Raw genomic sequence first — 21,063 nt, 5'->3', positions numbered from 1 at the left:
TCTTGTACTTTTCAAATGCCGTGGCGCTGGCGTTTCTGGCAGTAAGGTTCTGTGCATGGTCGATGGGTTTCCCCCTCGTCCTCCCTCGAAAATGAATTTTTGTTTACGATGTTACAACAAGCCATTATAGTCACTGGCAGGAGAAAAAAGGAGTGCATGATTTGCGCACCTGAGAAGAACCGGTAATCACAACTAAGTCAACTAAGTCTATTGGCGGAACGAGGCCATCAGCTATGTGTTGCCACACGGACCGATATTACATTGCTGTGCCAGTCTTTACACCGCGGACACTCAACAATGATATCATATTTGCAGAAATGATTAATAAATGTTCATTTCTCACACCATTTCTCACAGCTCACCAGTGAGCCGCGGCACAGTGGTTGACAATCACTGGTTTAAATTACCCACCTCAGGTATTCAGCCATCACACACACAAATGGCAGTTTTATTTTATCTGGCACGAGAGAATGGCCACCATGATGCTTTGTCTTACCTCAGCCAAGGATGTCATGTTTGGATTATTTGGTAAAAATAATATGCTGCCATCTTTGCAACCCTGGTCTGGGAATTACCTGCCAGCAGTTTACATTTTTTTGTGATTTTTTTGTGATCGTGATCATGATTCATTTTGTTTCCCTTTCTGTACCCAAACCAAAACAAAGTACGTACCCCTATAACGCACGTAGGCTGTAGCAATCATTATAGGCGGTACTTAAAAATGACTTAAAAATGAAAAACAATCAGCACCTAATGCTCACAATTACGGGTGCACCTGAACTCCTCACGACGCAAGGACAAAAGAGCAGGAGTATCTTCTGTGTACGAATAAGTAAGTTTGATGACGATTCCGTGCATCAAGAGTGTTTCATCTTAAGGGTTTTATATTATTATTATATATTATATTATTATAGGGGGTGTGATTGGCTGGCCACCAGTTCAGGTTGTACCGCGCCTCTTGCCCGAAGACAACTGGGATAGGCTCCAGCACCCCCCGCGACCCTCGTGAGGATAAGTGAGGCCTTTTCTCATGGCACCAGACTAACTCTTTTTTTTTTTAACTCTCAGTGGTTCCCTGACTTCACATTTTAGGAGCCTAAGCAGAACATTTAAGGCCACACACAGAAAAATGGACTCGCAAAGTAAATATTCACATTTCCTCTCTTTGTATTACTAATAATTACTCCAACTATAAATGACTTAAACTCTTCTCTAACCACTTTGTGTCTGTCCCGAGCTTCTGGAATGCCTCAGGTAGTAAAGTGACACTTTAAAAAAGTACGTTAGTACAGACCCCATGAACACGATAGCCACTTGGAGCTTCCCTGTGGGACAAAATCCACCTCAGCACTAACTGCATTGTTTGTATTTGTTAAAGACAAAGTGTCACTGTGGTAAAAAGTTACATTTGGATCCGAAGAGAAACGGCCGTGAGATGGAAAGTTGAGCTTAGCCTTAGCTAAGCCGTCCTTAGCTGACATTTTTCATTCTCACGCATCCCTCGCCAACTCAATACGGGACGTGTAGTTTTTAGCTGGTCCACATGCACGAGCAGATGAAAACTGTGCGACCACTTCATCGCCGTCTGGAGCCCTGTTAGACGTAAACCATAGCCAACCTGAGTGCACAAAAAAGTGAAGCTGAAATTACAGAAGGATGCCAATAAAACATATGTCTGGAATAAAAACATATGTTGGATGTTTCCATTACTATTTATCTGTCATCAAAATGTGACCATTTATTTTGTCTGGAATTCCTATCAAATGAATGAAAGTGTTTTTGATTTTTTGAAGTGAATTGAGATAAAATCTTTAAGTGTGCAGGAGTAGGAGGCTATGGGTACACCACTGTAAAAAGTTTGGCAATGATTGCCCGAGAAGATAAACAGCTAAAAAGGACACAAAGAAACAAACATGCTAACATTAGCTAAGCCTGTGGTGGTGCCATAGCTGTGGATGCTGCGGTGTTATATTCCACAGTCTCCACTTGACTGCGGTGCTCCATGTTCCTGCTGCCCGCAGGCTCCTTTTGGATAGAAAGTGTGAATACAAAAGGCCCTCATTCTTATCCTTTTTTGCCTTGGCATTTTCCCACTGTACTGTTTTTGGAAAACGGCAATTGCCAAAGGAAACACACACACACTTGCAGGCCTCCCCTAGACAGACACAGCATGGCTGAGACGGATGTGCCATGGCTGAAACAGACATGCCATGGCTGAGACGGACAAACATGCCATGGCTGAGACAGACACGCCATGGCTGAGATGAACGAACATGCCGTAGCTGAGACAGGCACGCCATGGCTGAGACGGACATGCCTTGGCAGTCTTGGCAGTCATCATTCTTTCTTTTCAGCAGAGCACTGAAGGCATTTGACTCTCCTCCTTTTTTGCCTTTGCATTTTCCCACTGTACTGTTTTCAGAAAATGTAATTGCCAAAGGCAACACACACACTTGCAGGTCTCCCCTGCTCCTTATTTCAGATTTTTTAAATTCATATTTCATCCTTGGCCATTCTATTCCAACTTGATCTATTATTAACAGCCCTGTTTTAAAAATGTAACAGTGCGAAGGTCACCAATTCACACTCACTCTTTCTCTTTGACTCCAACCCCCCCAACACGCTCCACACACATATACACACACAATGTCTCGAAATGTGCAGAAATACACATATTGTAGTTTCCAGAATAAATGTAGGACACGTGGTCACAAAGCACAGCAGGCAGCATCACGTTAGTGAGTGGTAGTTACCATTGAAGTGTCGATCTAACACACGTTGGGAGAAGCACATGCACGTTATCTATACTAACAACACAGCAGCAATTAAGAACACATTGTATTTTGTATTTTGTTAATTAGTATTTTCTGTGTGGCTCCACCAACAGATAGACTTTAAATCCACTGTGGTCATGAATAACAATAAGTGTTCATACTACGTACATATTAATACCTATGGACAATTTGGAGTCGCCAATTAATTTGGAATGGGGGAGGAAGCCGGGGAGAACACACAAACTCCACACAGAGATGGCCGAGGGTGGAATCGAACTCGGATCTCCTCGCTGTGTGGCCTTCGCGCTAACCACTCACCCGCTGCACAGTTCCTTTCCAAAAACAATGAATTCATAAATGATTGCCATTTCATGTTCTATGTAGTATTGTGGTCACTAGGCATCAGTAATGTGAGGAGACATGGTATTACACTGCATGGAGACTGACGACTGAGCTAGCAGAGCCCAGCCAACATGCCATGGCTGAGACAGACACGCCATGGCTGAGATGAACAAACATGCCATGACTGAGACAGACACGGCATGGCTGAGATGGACAAAAATGCCATGGCTATGACAGACACGCCATGGCTGAGATGGACGAACATGCCATGGCTGAGACAGACACGCTATGGCTGAGATGAACGAACATGCCATGGCTGAGACAGACAAAAATGCCATGGCTCAGACATGCCATGGCTGAGACGGACATGCCATGGCTGAGACAGACACACCATGGCTGAGACGGACAAACATGCCATGGCTCAGACAGACAAAAATGCCATGGCTCAGACACGCCATGGCTGAGATGGACGAACATGCCATGGCTGAGACAGACACGCCATGGCTGAGATGAACGAACATGCCATGACTGCGACAGACATGCCATGGCTGAAATGAACGAACATGCCATGGCTGAGACAGACACAGCATGGCTGAGATGGATGTGCCATGCCTGAGACAGACATGCCAAGGCTGAGACGGACAAAAATGCCATGGCTAAGACAGACACGCCACAGCTGAGATGGACGAACATGCCATGGCTGAGACAGACATGCCATGGCTGAGACGGACATGCCTTGGCAGTCATCATTCATTCTTTTCAGCAGAGCACTGAAGGCATTTGACTGAACTGCTCTTCAGCAGAAAAACAAACGCTGGCTTTTACTGTTTATGGAAGGACAGCAGTGATAAGCACCTTGCAGCTTAGTCACGGCCCACCCCTTCAGGATGAGACAAGTACTGCGTCCTTTGTGTCACAGTGCCATGAAAGACGTTTGGCATGTTCCTGCAACATGAAATTATTGCCACATGCCGACCAAGGCTCAGTGCACTCACTGAGTGCACTCAGACTGCGCACTAAGCCAAGATAAGAGGCGGGCAGCAGCCTCGCCTGTTCAGCTGTCAGCGGTGGAAGAGGACAGGGCACAAGAGGGCCGCTCATGGTCGTCCATGCTGTGAATGGGTCTCGCCTCTTCTAGCCGCCAATTAGAGATCGCTTTCCGTCACCGTGACGGCTAATTAGTGACTCAGCATGCGCTTTCGCGGTAACATAGCCTGGCATGTCAGGTTTCTTTGGGGGGGGGGGGGGGGGGGGGGGGGGGGGGGGGGCTGAGCAGTGAGTTTTTTTCTGCCCATGCTCGTGGCGACCGTGCATGCCGACGTACAGCATGTGATGTTTGCAGCGTGGGTAAAAGATTAAGTAGCGGCGTGCTAATGAGCTGTTCCAGCCGGCATCCTGAATGCGTGCTAAAGTCTTTTAATTGTCTCCCTCAGTGCTGAGCTGAACAAAAATCAACTCATCAAAAGGCGCTGAGATTTCTTTGTAAAAGTTTCTGCCGTCCCACCTCTGGATTTGCATAAACATGTCAAAGTTGCTTCCCTGGCAGCGAGCGACAGACTGCGACACAAACACAAAGAACCTTTAAGCGCTCGTTTGTCTCTCGCTCCTCCTGGTTTCAAACTTCATCTGGTCTTCCAGCGAACAGTCAAATGTTTATTTCAGCACCAAGCTGCGAAATGTAAACTAGCCAGGAAACAGCATCTGCTCAATTACAGGATCTTTGACTGACATTTTATTTTTTAAAAACAGCCCAATGTTGGTTTTAGTTAGAGGATCTTTGACTAGCAGGTTGACTTATGTTGTTTTCTGTTGCTGTTTTCAAGATCTTGGACTAGCATGCTTGCATTAGCTTCTTAAAAAGTGGGCTGTAGTTGTTTTTTTACGCCAAAAATGCATTTGATGGTAGTCACTCTCTTTGGCAATACGACCCAACAAAATGCTAACATTCAGCTAGCATCCTGCAACCACACACAGATAGTTATATAGATAGATAAGTGTTACCTAACTGACATTCAGTGAGAGTCAGGCCGCCATGACCGGCTCACCGTGCCCCGAGCATTCCTTGCTTCCGTCCGATGAAGATGTCCTACTGATGGAGACCAGCTGACTCACGATCCATGCTGGTGGACCCCCAGGTTCCTACGGGTGGGCGGGTGTGTGATGAGCCCGCAGGGCCCCGGTCCCCCTTGAAGCCACTGGATGGTTCTGGTACGCGTGTGGGGTGTCACAGCGTGTCTTCTATTTTTAACTCATTGACTTGAGAGCCTGCTCGTGCTTTGGGATGACGCCTCGTCCATCTTTGTTGTCATCTTTCACCCGAATGACTTTCATCTGTCACGAGCGTGTGTTGCGCGTGTGTAGCACGTGTGTGTCTTTTTGTTGTGTGCCAGAGTCAGGGGTTAAGGTGGTGTTTTAAAAAGCTCATGTCTGGATGCTAATCATGCAATCCCTAAAGACACACTCCTTCTTCTACTGTACTATACTGTGGTACTGTACTATATTGTCGTACTGTACTATACTGTCATACTGTACTATACTGGCATACTGTACTATACTGTGGTACTGTACTATACTGTGGTATTGTACTATACTGTCATACTGTACTATACTGTGGTACTGTGCTATACTGTGGTGCTGTACTATACTGTGGGACTGTACCATACTGTCACACTGTTCTATACTGTGGTACTGTACTATACTGTCACACTGTTCTATACTGTGGTACTGTACTATACTGTCATACTGTACTAAGCTGTGGTATTGTACTATACTGCCATACTGTACTATACTGTGGTACTGTACTATACTGTGGTATTGTACTATACTGTCATACTGTAGTATACTGTGGTACTGTACTATACTGTCATACTGTACTATACTGTGGTACTGTACTATACTGTCATACTGTACTATACTGTGGTACTGTACTATAATGTGGTATTGTACTATACTGTCATACTGTACTATACTGTGGTACTGTACTATACGGTGGGACTGTACTATACTGTCATAGTGTACTATACTGTGGCACTGTACTATACTGTGGTACTGTACAATACTGTGGCACTGTACAATACTATGGGACTGTACTATACTGTCATACTGTACTATACTGTCACACAGTACAGTATAGGCATCAAAGTATTGTTACTCACTAGGGGTGCGGCAATCGATTGGCCACTGATCGGCCGATATGTGAAGTGAAAAAGCATGGCATCGATATCGGCCAATACTTGCTTTAAGTATCCCACCTTTCGATCAGCTCCGCCCCCCCTGCATTTGGGGGCCAACACTTGGCATGGTTTGAGGCTAGCGATGTGATCGTCCACTGTCAGGCAGCGGCTATAAAGCCCCGGTCCCAACGCAGTGGGTGCATGTCCGTCTTGGCACTTCCCTGGTTCGGGTGTCCAATGAGGGCGCACTGCTCGGGTGGCCAACTGGACAACTGAGCGCTTGAAACGCGCACCGTGCACACTGATATCAGCAGTGGGACCAAGGAGGAGTGCTGGCATTGGCTTAGTTAGGATATAAATATGCTATGGAAATAAATGTTACAAAGATGAGTAGCTCTTGGCCATATTCATTTCGTAAAAGTCGCCCTCACAAGCCACCCGAGTAACTTCAACTGGCTCCCTTTGGAAGTCCAGAAGGCTCTTGAGGCCCTGCTTTCACGGTCTGTACTCATACTGAAAATCATGATCAAATGAGTTTTTGCCCTCCACGGGTAGGGTTCCGTCCTCCCAGAAGCCTTTGTCAACATCAGAGACAGGAAGCGAGTGTTGCTTTCAGGACCGCAGAGCTGTCAAACATAAAGAGAAACAATGAAACTTTATTGTAGCACAAAGATGGTTAGTAAAGATGGAAAGCCTGGTATAAATCCACCCATTCCAACATTTTTCCAAGCGCCGCCCCCACCTCCTGTGGCAGACATAGCTGTCCTGGGATTGACCTTCTAGAAGCCTTTTTTTCACTGCTGGCCTCCTTTCAGGCTTTTATTATGGCGGGGACAATAAAATGGTCTGTTGCTTTGACATGCTTTTTCTTGATCATTTTTTGGGGCCAGAGAACATGTCAGAAAGGTACAAAAGGAAGCTTCCACTGTCTTTTCCTTTTCAAAAGTACACATTCTGCAGCGCCACTGGAAATATTCCACACACGAGCGCATGCTGATACGCCAAGTGCACAGCGGCTCAGAAGAGGATGCTCCAGACGCGCGTCTCCGCCGCAGTGACGGCGTTGGAGTAAAGCACGGCCCATCATCAGACGCAGGACACCACTTGTTTCATTCTGCCTTCAGGCGGAAGATGCAGATGAAAAGAAAGACGCTTTCCGTCCTCAGGCAGGAAGTGCACGAACCAACACGCAGCCGGCTGACTTGTCGAGGTGGGCGGGGCTTTGTGATCACTTCTGCTTGGACCTTCATCACTCTTGGATTAGATCAGTGTCATCATCCTTGTTACCATTTCAACCTTTGCAGCCCTTTTGTCCCTGTGTGTATGTGTGTGTGTGTATGTGTGTGTGTGTGTGTGCTTGCACATGTCAGGCGGGGTGTGAATAATGAGGTGATTTTTATTCGTCCTCCCCGTCCCCTCGCCCTGTCAGGACCACTGATTCAATTTGTATGTGCGGCTAGAAAGAGCAATTGTGGGACTGTGTGTGTGTGTGTGTGTGTCTGAGTGCTATGCACGTGTTCTTGTCTTTCTATAACACAACTCCTAACACCCTACCCTTATTGGGGTCGATCCTGAAATATCGGTACTTCCAATACCATTCTTCATACTCTGAAATGGACTCTCAAGTCCAAATATGGCTACTTGAGTCATTGGAGGTAAAGTTTGTCTGAACGGTGTGAGCCGTGTGTGAAGTGTCAAAGTTTTCATCCTTAAAGTAGTTGATATATGATTTTGGATTTTTTTTTAAAGGCGCAACCTATCACATCACATATTTCATATGATTTTGTTTCCTGTTTTTCTCTTGTCATATATCTGGCTATATTGCTAAGACATTAAACTTTAAGAGGAAGTATTTTGTATCAAATTATCGGGGATGACAGCCACCTGAAATGGTTAAAAAAAAGGGCATAATAATACAAATACAGTGCACCTTGCTAGGCCACAGCAGGTGGCTCCTCCCCCTCTATACTCTGGTTCTCCTGGTAGTAGTCATATCATGGTATTTCATTAGGACTCATCCTCATCCACTCCTTCTTACCTCCATGTGTGTACTAGCTACTTTCATCTAATAATAAAGATTTAAAAGCTATCTGTACCATGTTGGTATTAACAAACAGGACGTTATCAGTTTGAAAAAAGATAACGTAACTCGTATTTTTTGATGTGCATTTCACAGACCACGAAAAAATATGAGGTGGCCGGCCAAATCTTAGGATAGGATGAGGGTTAGGGTTGGGCTAGGGTTAAGGATTAGGGTTTAGGTTAGGATAGAAATTTGGATTCAGTTTAGGATCGGGCTAGGAATTAGGTTTAGGGATTAAGGTTATGATATTTTATCTGTCTACCGTGTCCAGTCTTATCGGCCAGCATCTCTGGGGTGGGGTGTTATTCTTTCACCATGACAAGCAGCTTGTACACATCTACACAATCACATGTGTGTGTGTGTGTGTGTGTGTGTGTGTGTGTGTAGACCACTACTACACAATAATAGCACGCTGGTTAAAGTCACTGAAGGCAATGACAACGCATCTTGAATATGCGTCATGCAATGTTGTGCTCGTCGACCATAAATGTTTCTTTCAAAATAAAACCACAGCTGGATGCTGAAAGGGGACGAGGACACGGGGAAGAGGAGACACGGCGGGGAAGAGGAGTGATGGAAGGAAGCAGTTAGTCAAGGAACCAAGAGGAGGACATTGAAAGAGGAGGTGGAGCTAGGAAATAAGGAGAAGAGAACGGGAAGGAAGGAACTATAAAAGCTGTGGTTATATTTTTGCAGCGCCCCCCTTTTGGAGATACAATTATTTTTTTACAATTAAATCATGATGATGATGCCATGTTTGCGTGAGAGATGAGGAAGAGGAAGAGCGTGTCGGGTAAGGTGGAACAGGCTGACCATTTCACATTGCTAATTGGATGAGTGCATTTCCTCCCATCAGGAGCTGGGGGGGGGGGGTGTTGCTGATGGCTTTTCTCATGTCCAATATGCATTCATCTCTAACCTTCTTCAAGCTACAACATTTTATAGCAATATGAAAACTGAATATTTTCTCTGGTGCCTAAAGGCTTCATAATAAAACCTGCTCATGCAAGCCCCGCACCCCCGTCATAACGCGGGCGCCACCCCAGTTTGACAACAACTGTACTCAAGGAAAGACGAGTGAGAAAATGGATATAAGCAGAGGAATCAGGAACCAAGGGCAGATGCAAGGATGAATGAGCTAGATGGGGAGGTCGTGAGGATCCTACACAAGGATTTAGGAGACAGGACAAAGGATGTAGTTTCAAGGATGAGTAAGCACAGAGGGACCAAGTCGGGGAATGAGCCAGCAAGGACCTGAGGGAAGGAGGGAAAGGATCCGGGGGTTGGAGGGAAGAAAGGAGAAGCAAGGAATCAAGGAAAGTAGTGATGAATAAAAGGCAACATACCAACACTAAACGGCAGGTAGAAAAATAGAAGAATAGAATAGAATAGAATAGAATAGAATAGAATAGAAGAAGGTAAAGAAAATATATCTGTCGGTCTGTCCAAGTGCTTCACGGAAAGGGTGAGATCACTTCATCAAATCATTCCATAAAATAAAAATCAGGACATAAAAAGTCAAAGTGGCCCCGGGATTGACCCCTGGGGAACACCACAGGTTATAAAAAGTCTATTTCACTGCACTTTTATGTTGGAATATATAGAACTTCTTACCAAATCTACATGTGTTGCTTTATAAAATATCAAAGTGGCAAATTTGTATCCCCGACCCCCACCCCCCCCCATCCCCCCCCACCCCCCACCCCGAAGGCCGTTGCCCCCTCCACACACAGAAATATTCCATCCATGAGGTGTAGAGAAGTAGAGCAAATAGACGAAGAGTTGTTGTGTCATCATGACAACGCATCTGCTGGGGGGGTTCGGATGCTGACGATGCAGGACTACAGTATTTATCTGGGCCATGCTGATGATGATGTTGATGATGATGATTTAAGTGAGCGCTCTGAGCTGTTTTTAAATCCTCACGTCAGCCCTCATTTAACGTGCCCGCCGTCAACTCCAAACTTGTGGTGCTCGCTCTGCCGCCTCCCATGCACCGTTCCTTTATTTTGAAAGAAGCCACAGTACACGTCCTGTATCCTGTAGACTGTAGATTACATCGAATGGGGCGTGTGTTGGAGGGAGAGCAGTTGTGTCGCTTTGTGTCACGTGACTGAAGGTCCATCAGAGCGTGACTCTGCCACATTTGTGCTTGGCAGAAGTAACACACGTTACAAAGAGGACAAACAAACAAAATCAATCACCAAAGTTTGGCGGCACGGCGCGGCGCATCGGCCGGGAGCTGCTGCCTAACAGGCGGTGCTTGCTTGTTTGTCTTATACAAACACACAAAGCTCTGCAGAGCTTGGGTTTTCATTTCAAGTGGCTACATGCTGCAGGACCGCCACAGATTAGCAAGCCAAATATGAGCATCATGCGTTGTGTCCAGAAGCATCCACGATGAACTTCCTTCGATGCAGGAAGTTCATCAACACACACACACACGTGGATTATTTTTCATCTTCAGCCTCGTCGGATATTTACCATCCATTTAATCCTCCCCTCTCCGTGATCCGCAGGCTGACGAATGACTAATAGAATAAATCCCTTCTTGACTCCACACGTGTCAGTCAGACCATGACGCTGCTGGCCCTTTAAGAGCGAGGAAAGTGAGTCTGAGGTGTGTAGGAAGATGGAATGGAACACGCAACCAAGCCGCAGCTGATTGTCAAGCAATGGTGTACCCGGTAGCGGCACCTCTTCGTGGTTCCTTATGCTCAGAAACACACCAACCGCCTACACAAGCTTGGTTTTGAAGCACAGCGGTGAAGCTGGCCAAGGTCAAAGGTCATGTCAGTGGGTCCAGCAGTTGTAATATTCAAGGGGTCCTACCGGACTAGGGTGTCCTAACCTTTTCCCTCCACATGGAGAAAAATGACAGTGATATTTTGTACAGCAACACATGGAGACCAGGGATAGGGTTGGGGCTAGGATTAGGTGTCCGGGTTCAGAGGTCAGGGTTAGGGTTTGGATTAGTATAAGGAGTTAGTGGTTAGGGGTTAGGATTACGAGTTAGGGTTAGGTTTAGTATAAGGGGTTAGCAGTTATGGGCTAGGATTAGGTGTCCAAAGTTCAGAGGTCAGGGTTAGGATTAGTATAAGGGGTTAGGAGTTAGAGGTTAGGATTAGGATTACAGGTTAGGGTTAGTATAAGGGGTTAGGAGTTAGGATTAGGATTCCGGGTTAGGTTTAGTATAAGGGGTTAGTAGTTAGGGGTTAGGATTATGGGTTACGGTTTAGTATAAGGGGTTAATAGTTAGGGGTTAGGATTAGGATTACGGTTTGTATACGGGGTTGCATTTAGGGGTTAGGATTAGGGTTAGGTTTGCTGGTTCGGTTTAGTATAAGGGGTTAGTAGTTAGGGGCTAGGATTAGGATGACGGGTTATGGTTTAGTATCAGGGGTTAATAGTTAGGTGTTAGGATTAGGATTATGGGTTAGGGTTAGTATAAGGGATTAGCAGTTCAGGGTTAGGATTAGGTTTACAGGTTAGGGTTAGGTTTAGTATAAGAGGTTAGTAGTTAGGGGTTAGGGTTAGGATTAGGATTACGAGTTGTGGTTTAGTATGAGGGTTTACTAGTTAGGGTCATGATTAGGATTGAAAATATCCTTTAATTATCTTTGTTTTGTATTCTGTAACAAGACATATTTTCCTCTCCAATTGGTTTGCACAAACAAGGAAATATGTGGCTGTGAAGAAGAGAAGACTTGAAGCTGAAAAGAATAAAAGGATGCTTTGTCGCTGCCACTCACAGTCTTTGACAGCAACCACTCAAACAGCTGTTAGCACTGTGTGTGTGCGTGTGTGTTTGTTTGTAATTGTGTGCGGGCACATGGGCTATCAGATGCTGCAGCTCCCCACTTCCTGTTAGGAAGACCATCTGTCCTGAAAAAAAACAGCTAGCTCGTATTAGCATTGAAAGTTGAAGGCTCAACAAGACACATTCAACGTCTTACTGGCAGTAGACCACCAAGAAATGTTGTTGGTTTGCTGCTATGGCAACAGGAACATTCATATATGACACCTGACTGCATGAAACAATCACTTCAGAATAAAAGCACACTATTAAATCTGGAGGATCTTCAACAGAGGTGGATTGGAGTTAGGATTAGGAACCTCAAGTGTTTGTGTCTTAAATTGCAACTTTAATTCCACGTGGTTGCAGGTGATGGTCATGTGTGGACCTATTCTATTCATGATTACCCACTATATTGGGTAATAGGAGTTTAAAGGTGACTATAGGGCTGTTATTTCATGTCTAGAGGGCTCTAATTATGTTACAGTGTATTTAGAAAGTGGTAAACAAGGTTTCTCTGCCTTATTTCCTCTTATTATAGCTACTATATTGGATAATATGAGTCTAAATGAGACTATAGGGGTGTTATTTCATGTCTAGAGGGCTCTAATCATGTTACAGTGTATTTAGAAGGTGGTAAACAGGTTTTCTCTGTCTTATTCCCTCATATTATGGCTACTATATTGGATAATAGGAGTCTAAAGGAGACTATAGGGGTGTTATTTCATGTCTAGAGGGCTCTAATCATGTTACAAAGCGTATTTAGAAGGTGGTAAACAGGTTTTGTATGTCAGGATTATCTTAATACTATTTATTAATATTGACTTTTTGTCAGGCCTGGATCACCTCCTGGGATTACTTCATGTCTTTCCCACACTTGGATCATGTGACGCAATGCGGGCGCTTTCAGTCAAGTTTTTCTACACCAAATTCATCCCAGAATGCTTTGAGGGGCCGTGCCATATGACGAGACAACAGATGGACAAATGAGACAAAGATGGTGGCCGCTGTTCGTGTTGCAGTGGAGCGTGTCCAACAAAGGTTTAACCGGGCATCTTCACTTCCATGCATCTCTTTGAGCAAGCCTGCTTAGACCAGCATCACTTTCATGCTCTCTTCCTTCATACATCATCATGGATGCATGTGTTTGTGTGTGTGTTGATGCTGTCCATCAGTGTGTGTGCAAAAGAAAGAGGCTGACAAATCCTTTTATGTCACGGCGTGCACATGGAGGCGACACAGCGTGGCTTTACACATGCTTATCTTCAGCATGTGTGTGTGTGCACTTGGCCAAGAGTGTGAAATCCTATTACATGTGTGAAAGCCCTCTTTGGCCCCATGCAGACGACACACATGTACTCTTTGTGTAGCGGTGTATCATCACATACTTTTCACTTGTTGTGTTTACACCAAATGAAAGTAATCATGAGAAGAATCATTTTGGCTACATTTGTTTATTGCATGTTCCTTTCACGAGGAACAAGGAAGCCAAAGTCAAAGACATGGAAAGACATATTGATATTTTACTGAGGGCTGCACCTTTGGTAGCCAAATGGAGAGCCTGGTTTCATTCTTTGGATTCTTCCATCTGTGAATGACGCTGAGACCAGCGGCTAGCGGCTAGCGAGGCATCGTGTTAGTCTGCCAGATAAACATACGTTTTGTTAACTGCTACAATAACAATATGGCTGTAGATTGTTATGTAATGGCTATAGCGTCAAAACTTTATGTATTTCCTATGACGTTCCTTGTTAGCTAGCTCATATTAACTTGTTTTGTGGTGCTAAAATGCACAGAAAAGGGACAGAAATATGTGTTTGTGTTTCACAAAGCCGCAATTTTGCTTCAGTTTGCATGCATTCTCCGGTTAGCGTACAATATGGTTGTGTTATGAATACACTGAGTGAGTCCCATCTGTGTTTTTTATGTTTCAAAATGTCTTCACGTGTTAGCATCTTATTTAGCTGACCAAATGCCAATCAGTGGTTGACTCAAAAACAAAACACGATGTTGTACTTTTCCCATGATACTTTTCATGCATACACATGATGAAGGAACATTTAAGATGACCTTTGACCTTCACTCAAGACCTGATTGTTGCCAAAGACACGTCCCCCTTACGTCTTCCATGATAATTTACATTTCCACTTGGCATACAATTGTCAAACTATGAAATTGTCAAACTTTGTCTTCATATTTTTGTCTTTGTGGAATGGATGAATTGGACATTTTATATGGGAACGCTTTATTCGGTTAGCATCCATTTTGGTTAGAGTTGGCCCTTCTGGAATGAATTAATGATGTCAAGGAAGGTTCCACCCAGTAATGGTAATGGTAATGGTTTTATTTCATTTGAACATGCATCAGATTACAATTGAGTGCATCCCATAATCAGTTCACAGTTCCACATGTCCAAAAGGAGTAGGAAGTTTATTAAAGTTTATTAAATCCTACCCCTCCATCTGGTACTTTTACAATCAGTAACTGTTACATTTGTTGACTTCCTGCTTTCCTAATATAATTTAAGTTGTTTTTAAAACTTTATTTTATTTTTTATTTTACAATTATTTAATTTTTAATTTACATTTTTTTTGTCACGTACCGAAGTACAAGGTGATATGACCATCCAATGACATAATGGGTACCATAGTACTTGTCAATATAGTGATATATATAGCACATCATGACTGGTTCAAGACTCTTCATCCTTGTATTTATCAAATGTATGGGAAAAGGGAATGATGCGTTCCGTTCAGACAACATCCTGTGTGTAGTGAATGTGTGTTGTGTGCTTTGATAGTGTGCAGTTGACTTCCTCCTTCTTGAAATGTAAATGTTGATAAATAAAAAAATAAAAAAAGGAAGTAGCCCTTAAGGTCAGGCATCAAGAATATTTATTCTTTTCCCGGCAGCACCGAGTCGGCACATGAAAGTCTTTTCATTTCCACAAATGTCTTCATGAGTGTGCCGACTCAGCCTCGGGCCAGCTGATGACGGGCTGGCTGACGCCTTCATGACGTCATCCTACCTTGAACTCCTCCCTTGGAGGTTGAATAGAAAGCTAAGACCTAGCATGTAGGACCCTTTGCTCATATCAGCACCTTGGCCCCTTCCAAGACTCCACCCGGGTCCGTGGGGCTGACAAAACACTTCCAACACGTCTGCAGCCGTCACTACAACACCTTTATGAAGACACGTACATATTCCTCAACACTGTCAACCATCCAATAAGGGACACCATCCGTGTAGCATACAATGTTACAAATATAAGACGACCGCGGGAGATTGAAACAAAAGAGCACCAGAAAAGAAGGGCAAAATACGGGATGCAAAATGCTTTGCTTCATAGAATCATTGTTTGGATGGTTTCTTCTTTGAAGAATCGAAACGGTAACGATTGTTACTAACTACTTTTGTCCAAGACTGGAAATGGCGTTTCCGAAAAATGTACGTTTGACTAAATTGTCTGAAGTCGTCTTGGTGTTTACAAAAACAAGTTTGATGTCTTAGAAATGCAGTGCCATCATTACTTCTTTGTCTTAAATATTCTGATAAATTACTGCTGACTTTTCCTGTTATTGATGTGGATGATTGATTTGGATTTGATTCCTGCAACATGACTGCATTTTCTGCTGTTTTGTTATTTGTAGTTTTCCTGTAAAAATAACGCCCACCTAAGGGTCGATAGTGGGAGCGGTGTGAGGTGATGATAGGAGGGTGTGTCCCAGATCGTCCCCTCACCTCTGCTTCCCTTCCCTTTTTTGTTCCCTTTCTACTCCATTTCTACGTCGCATCTCCCATGCCCCCCACCCCCCGTTGGAGGAGTAATTTACATGAACGGCGGATGGACGCTCGCATGTTGAGGTGTGATGAGGACGTGATCAAGCTTGTTTGGATCTTTCCTGCCTGTCGGCAGCCGGCCAGCAGGCACTTGAAGGCTTGTAGAATAGAAATGTCTGTCACGCTCCGTCTTGCCGTGTCTCTTATAGAAGTGTCCATCACAGCCAGACCCCCCTACCCCCCACCCCATCCCTCCTCCAGTTTCTAATCCCAGAGGCAGCAGAAGGAGGAGATGTCATCAAGGATGTGTGGCGTTTTTTCACTGCAAGTCAATCAATGTGATGACAGGGACTGGGTGACGGGGAGGCGGGAGGGCGGGGCCGGCTGCGTCCACTGGCTGGACGAGGTGCTGTCCCGTGCGTCGTTGCCGTGCCGTGATGTGCGTACGCTCGTGCATGTTGATGTCTGCGGTTTTCCTCAGCACCACAAAGGTTTCCTGTGATTAATTTGTCCGTCTGAATGTGCACGCTAGGATGTCAGCTTCACTCTTCTCCTCCTGAAGCCACACACAACACAACCCTAACTCTCAGCCCTAACTTTCAAACGTAACCCTAACCCCAACCCTAACGCCCAGCCCTAACTCCCAACCCTAACGCCCAGCCCTAACTCCCAACCCCTAACCCTAACTCCCAGCCTTAACTTCCAAACATAACGCCAACCCTAACCCGAAGCCATAACTGTCATTTCCAGCCCTAACTCCCAACCTTAACTCCCAGCCCTAATTCCCAACCCTAACTCCCAACCCTAACTACCAGCCCTAACTCCGAACCCCACCTCCCAATCCCTAACCCTAACTCCCAGCCTTAACTCTCAAACCTAACTCCCAACTCTAACTCCCAACCTTAACTCCCAGCCCTAATTCCTAACCCTAACTCCAACCCCAATCCCTAACCCTAACTCCCAACTACCACTCTTAACTCCCAACCTTAACTCCCAACCCTAACTCCCAACCCCAATCCCTAACCCTAACTCCCAACCCTAACTACCAGCCGTAACTCTGAACCCTACCTCCCAATCCCTAACCCTAACTCCCAACCGTAACTCCCAGCCTTAACTCTCAACCCTAACTCCCAACTCTAACTCCCAACCTTAACTCCCAGCCCTAATTCCTAGCCTTAACTCCAACCCCAATCCCTAACCCTAACTCCCAACTACCACTCTTAACTCCCAACCTTAACTCCCAACCCTAACTCCCAACCCCAATCCCCAACCCTAACTCCCAACTACCAACTACCACTCCTAACTCCCAACCTTAACTCCCAACCCTAACTCCCAACCCCAATCCCTCACCCTAACTCCCAACTACCACTCCTAACTCCCAACCTTCACTCCCAACCCTAACTCCCAACTCTAATTCCCAACCTTAACTCCCAGCCCTAATTCCCAACCCTAACTCCCAACCCCAATCCCTCACCCTAAGTCCCAACTACCACTCCTAACTCCCAACCTTAACTCCCAACCCTAACTGCTGATCCTGCGTACAGATGGTGCAGCAGCAAGACGACTGCATCAGGATTTATTGCGTTCTGAAGTGTACCGTGTCCAACTGAACCGGCCGGTTGACAGTGTCGTTTCCATGGAAACAGCCCCTTAATCTCCTTGGAGGAGGTAACAAGATTCCAGCCGTGGAGGCTGAAAGGCAGCAGGGGCGAGCGTGCCGCGGATGAACCTTCAAGATAAGACCGGTGTGGAGCAGAGGATGCCGATGAAAGACAGAAAGAAGGGAAAAAAATGGAGCCTCTCGCCAGCTGACAACTCCCGTGGCTTCATCTCGCGTTCCTCCAGCGACGCCTTTCAACGCCACTGCTGAAACCACTTTGTGAATCTCTCCGCCAGCCTTTAAGCAGACAACTTCACACCGACGAGCGCGGCGCCGCATAAAGAGCGACTGTCATGGCTGCCGGCAACAAAGAGAATACGAAGCGCGGGCGTCCGCATTTGTGACACAAATACCTCAATTATTTGGCAAGCCGGCCCAGAATAGACGCGCGCATCGGCTCCAAGACAACATGCCTGCAAATACGTTCTCCCTTTCTTCTTAAGTGATCTTGTGGAGGGCTGAGAAGCTTCAGGCTTCACTCAGGAGAACGTTTCACTTGATGATATTTGCTTTTTGTTTGGACGTCTGACCGCCGTCAGAAAGTCATGAACTTGTGTGTGAAATACTTACTTTCCCAGCGCTCTTTGTCTGGACTGGACTTGAAGACCCATTGTTTGAAGAAGGTTGGGGTAATGGGGTATGGGGTATTAAAGTATGCCCTGATCCTGCACAATGCCGAGCTAGCTCCAAGTTACACAATACAGAAGGTGGAACGCCACTACTGGCATCCAAGGCAGTCACGGTGCTGCTGATGGTTGGCTTGGACGCTATCAATCTTTCACTAAGACATGATACTGAGGGCTGAGGAAATGTAACACGCGTGTAGCAGAAGGAACATGACTGCAGATGATGAATGATGCAACACCAACATGCACACACACACACACACAGAGTGATGTGATACTCTGATGACAGCTGGTACAGATGCCTTTACGCTGAAAGGATACGGAGGGCCATGCAAGGAGCACACAGTCGCTCCAAGAAGAAAGTCAAGTGGAAAGCAGATGTCCATGTCTTCCAGCATATTCTCTTCACCCCAGTTTAACCCTCCATGCTGACGACAACAACCCACACAGCAAAAGTCAGCATTAGAATGTTTGTATTGGATCTGCCCCCCCCCACAGTCAACACATTCATATCAGCTGTATAATAAATATAGTAAACAGCCTTTTGATGCCCCCCGCAGTCAACATATCCATAAAAGGTGTATAATAAATAGCCGTTTGATGACCCCCCCAGTCAACATGTTCATATGGACTCCCCCCCCCCACAGTCAACATATCCATATAAGGTGTATAGCAAATAGCCGTTTGATGCCCCCCCCCCCATCCAGCTAACATATCCATATAAGTGTATAATAAATAGCTGTTTGATGGAACCCCCCACAGTCAACATATCCATGTAAGGTGTATAATAAATAGCTGTTTGATGCCCCCCCCCAGTCAACATATCCATATAAGGTGTAGAATAAATAGCCGTTTGATGACCCCCCAGTCAATATATTCATATGGACCCCCCCCCCCCCCCCCCCAGTCAACATATCCATATAAGGTGTATAGCAAATAGCCGTTTGATGCCCCCCCCCCAGCTAACATCTCCATATAAGTGTATAATAAATAGCCGTTTGATGGCCCCCCACCCCACAGTCAACATATTCGTATAAAGTGTATGATAAATAGCCGTTTGATGGCCCCCCCACAGTCAACATATTCATATAAGGTGTATAGCAAATAGCCGTTTGATGGCCCCCCCAGTCAACATATTCATATAAGGTGTATAATAAATACAGTAAATAGCCGTTTGATGGCCCCCCCCACCGTCAACATATTGATATGGACTCCCCCCCACAGTCAACATATCCATATAAGGTGTATAATAAATAGCCGTTTGATGGCCCCCCCCCCACAGTCAACATATTCATATGGACCCCCCACATTCAACAGGTCTTCATGTTCCTTGGAATGGGAGGGGGGCCACCAAACTACGTTTGCAATGACAGTAAGCCACTCCTGGGTCAACCTCTCAAAGTAATCATGCTATAAAGCAGAAACGTTAGCATGGACCTAAGTCGGTCTGACTACTACAACAACCATCAGGAACCTGTTCCACGCGGTCTACATCCGCATCCCGATCCCTACTATGGCTGAACAATCAAAGTGAATGCAGCTGGCACCTTTATTGAAATGAATCCAAAGAGCTTCCAAACACCAGCGCAAGCTAGCTATAGCCAGACTGGCGGGGGCTCAGGCGCTCACATTGTTTATAAGACACTTTGAGCCGATGATGTCCCTGGCGATACCCGGTGCATGTCTCCCCAAAACAGCCATCTGAAGATTTATGGCTGATTATTGAACACTCCTCAAACCGGATATCTGGTCGTTCACATCCCCGTTGTCTCATCGGGTCTGATTCGGTTCTTTCATTGCTGTCTTCTCTTTGCCTCTAATTCACAGCGCTGAACAATGAGGAAAAGGGACAGGAAGTCCACATCCGATCAGAGAGGCAGACGCCCACGAAGGACTTGAGGATCGAGCAATCGGGGAGCCTTGGCTGATTCCTGACTCCAGCTTGTGCTTCAAGGGGAAAAGTATCTTCTAAATGTCCTCATCCATCAGTGAATGCCCCATGGTGGGGATCTCTTGGCCATTTTCTCCAATGGATACCCTAGCAGCATCCCCTCAGACCCAGAAGACAGCACCGGGAGGGCCGAGACAAAGCAGGACTTCTCGGGCGGCATTCCTCGGCTTCCTCGTAATGCTGTCCGTCTTGGGGTTACCGACGGTTACGGCCGATTGTTGGCTCATCGAGGGGGAGAAAGGCTTCGTGTGGTTGGCCATCTGCAGCATGAACCAGCCGCCCTACGAGGCCATACCCTCACACATCAACAGGTAAGAAGACCCGATCACTCCCTCAAGACTCGATTACACCAAGTTGTCCAGCTCACTTTGGTCTGCTGCGGTACGCTTGGGCTCTGTAACCGCCGTATACGTATACCGCCATATTTGCCAAGTGTCCAACATTACTGATCAGTACTCCGGACTGAACAGGACCATACCATTAGCTGGACTAAAAACATGGTTGAAAGCCCGATCCTTGTCTGTGCAGCACCATTGTGGACTTGAGGCTGAACGAGAACAAGATCCGCTCGGTCCACTACTCCTCTCTCAGTCGCTTTGGCAACCTCACCTACTTGAACCTCACCAAGAACGACATCAGCTACGTGGAGGACGGAGCTTTCTCGGCACAGTTCAATCTGCAGGTGAGTCCCGTTGGCATGACAAACAGAAAAAAACACATTCAAGGTTACGTCAAGGTACTTTCCATATGAAGCAGGTATTCATACATGAAAGGCCAACTAAACATGACGTACACGTGTAACACGTGTAACTCACGCTGCTGTACCAGCAGGTGAAATGCAAACACAAGACCATCTGAAGCGTCAGCAGCAGCTTTGA

At 45.7% G+C, this 21,063-nt stretch overlaps 1 protein-coding gene across 1 annotated transcript in view; it reads left to right on the top strand.

Annotated features, from left to right (window-relative positions):
* Nucleotides 1-21,063, top strand: part of LOC131142006 (protein ELFN1-like) — a 79,820-nt gene that overhangs the window by 42,304 nt on the left and 16,453 nt on the right. Inside the window, exons 3-4 of the mRNA XM_058091637.1 lie at nucleotides 20,062-20,496; nucleotides 20,714-20,867. Coding sequence (XP_057947620.1) covers nucleotides 20,207-20,496; nucleotides 20,714-20,867 — 444 coding nt within the window. The 5' untranslated portion in view covers nucleotides 20,062-20,206. The remainder of the gene's footprint in view (nucleotides 1-20,061; nucleotides 20,497-20,713; nucleotides 20,868-21,063) is intronic.

Source organism: Doryrhamphus excisus, chromosome 1 (genome assembly GCF_030265055.1).
Source record: "Doryrhamphus excisus isolate RoL2022-K1 chromosome 1, RoL_Dexc_1.0, whole genome shotgun sequence".
Taxonomy (NCBI): Eukaryota; Metazoa; Chordata; class Actinopteri; order Syngnathiformes; family Syngnathidae; genus Doryrhamphus; species Doryrhamphus excisus.
The sequence above is the reverse complement of the archived record's forward strand: the minus strand, read 5'-3'. Positions and strand labels throughout refer to the sequence as shown.